This window comes from Orycteropus afer, unplaced genomic scaffold (genome assembly GCF_000298275.1).
Source record: "Orycteropus afer afer isolate SDZICR_OR568_19922 unplaced genomic scaffold, OryAfe1.0 scaffold00177, whole genome shotgun sequence".
Taxonomy (NCBI): domain Eukaryota; kingdom Metazoa; phylum Chordata; class Mammalia; order Tubulidentata; family Orycteropodidae; genus Orycteropus; species Orycteropus afer.
In genome coordinates this window covers 6349357-6350549 of record NW_006921764.1, presented here as the reverse complement: position 1 = coordinate 6350549, position 1193 = coordinate 6349357, and the positions used below count along the sequence as shown (strand labels likewise).

The 1193-nt window shown below is 34.3% G+C and overlaps 1 protein-coding gene across 1 annotated transcript in view; it reads left to right on the top strand.

Annotated features, from left to right (window-relative positions):
- Positions 1-1193, top strand: part of SLC5A8 (solute carrier family 5 member 8) — a 55935-nt gene that overhangs the window by 51890 nt on the left and 2852 nt on the right. Inside the window, exon 11 of the mRNA XM_007947217.1 lies at positions 9-169. Coding sequence (XP_007945408.1) covers positions 9-169 — 161 coding nt within the window. The remainder of the gene's footprint in view (positions 1-8; positions 170-1193) is intronic.

Below are 1193 nucleotides of genomic sequence, written 5' to 3'. Positions count from 1 at the left end.
CTCTGTGGGTTGGGATTGGAGCTCAGCTTTATCCTCCACTTCCTGTGAGAACTTTGCCATTAAGCCTTGAAACCTTTGGCTGCAACACCACGTACAATGTTACAAATTCATTGGCAACCACAGAAATGCCATTTTCTACTAGTGCTTTTCAAATATACAACGTTGAAAGGTATTGAATTTAAGTATTACAATGTCTTTTTTCAGTAAAAATTTATTTGCCAGGTAGAGAATTCCAGATGCTTTTAAAAAATTATTGTGGTAAAATACGTACAACAAAATTTGTCCTTTCATCTATGTTTAAGTGTAGAATTCTGTGAAATTAATTACATTGACAGGGTTGTGTGACCATCACCACTATCTTTTCCCAAAAGTTTGTTATTCTCCCAAGCAGAAACTCTGTACCCATTAAGCAATAACTTCCCATTCTCCCTGGTGACCTCTAAAGTACCTCCCTGGTACTTTCTGTCTCTGTGAATTTGCCTGACTAGATATTTCATATACGTGGAATCATATAATTGTTCTTTTGTATCTGGCTTATACCAATTAGCATAATGATTTAAAAGTTCTTTGATGTCATAGCATATGTCTAGGACTTCTACTCTAATGGTAAAAGAAGTGTTAGTAGATGACATCTTGTTTTATTCCTGATACTGGGGTGGAGGTTGAAAAGGAAAGGGAACTTTCAACTTTAGTATGGTGTAGAATTTTGTAGACATTCTTTATCGGATTAAGAAAGTTCCCTTCTATTTGTGGTTTCTGAACAGGTTTTTCATGAATAGGTGTGGAATTTTATCAATTACCTTTTCTGGATCTATTGAAATGCTTACATAAATTTTCTTCTTTATTCTGTTTCTGTGATGAATTATATTGATTTATTTTCAAATGTTAAACAACTTTTGATTACTAGAATAAACTTATTTGTTTGTGATGTTTTACATTTTTTAGGGAGTTCTGGTGGCATAGTGCCTAAGGCATTTGACTGCTAACCAGAAGGCTGGTGGTTCAAACCCACCAGCCACTCCTCAGAGGGAAGATTGTGCAATCTACTTCCATAGTGATACTGCCTCAGAAAGTCACTGAATTTCATTTGCTTTTTTTTTTGTCTAGGTTTTATGTGTCTATATTCATGAGAGTTGAATGGCTTTTCATTTTCTTTTCTTATGATATTTCTGTTAGGTTTTATTATTGAGGTT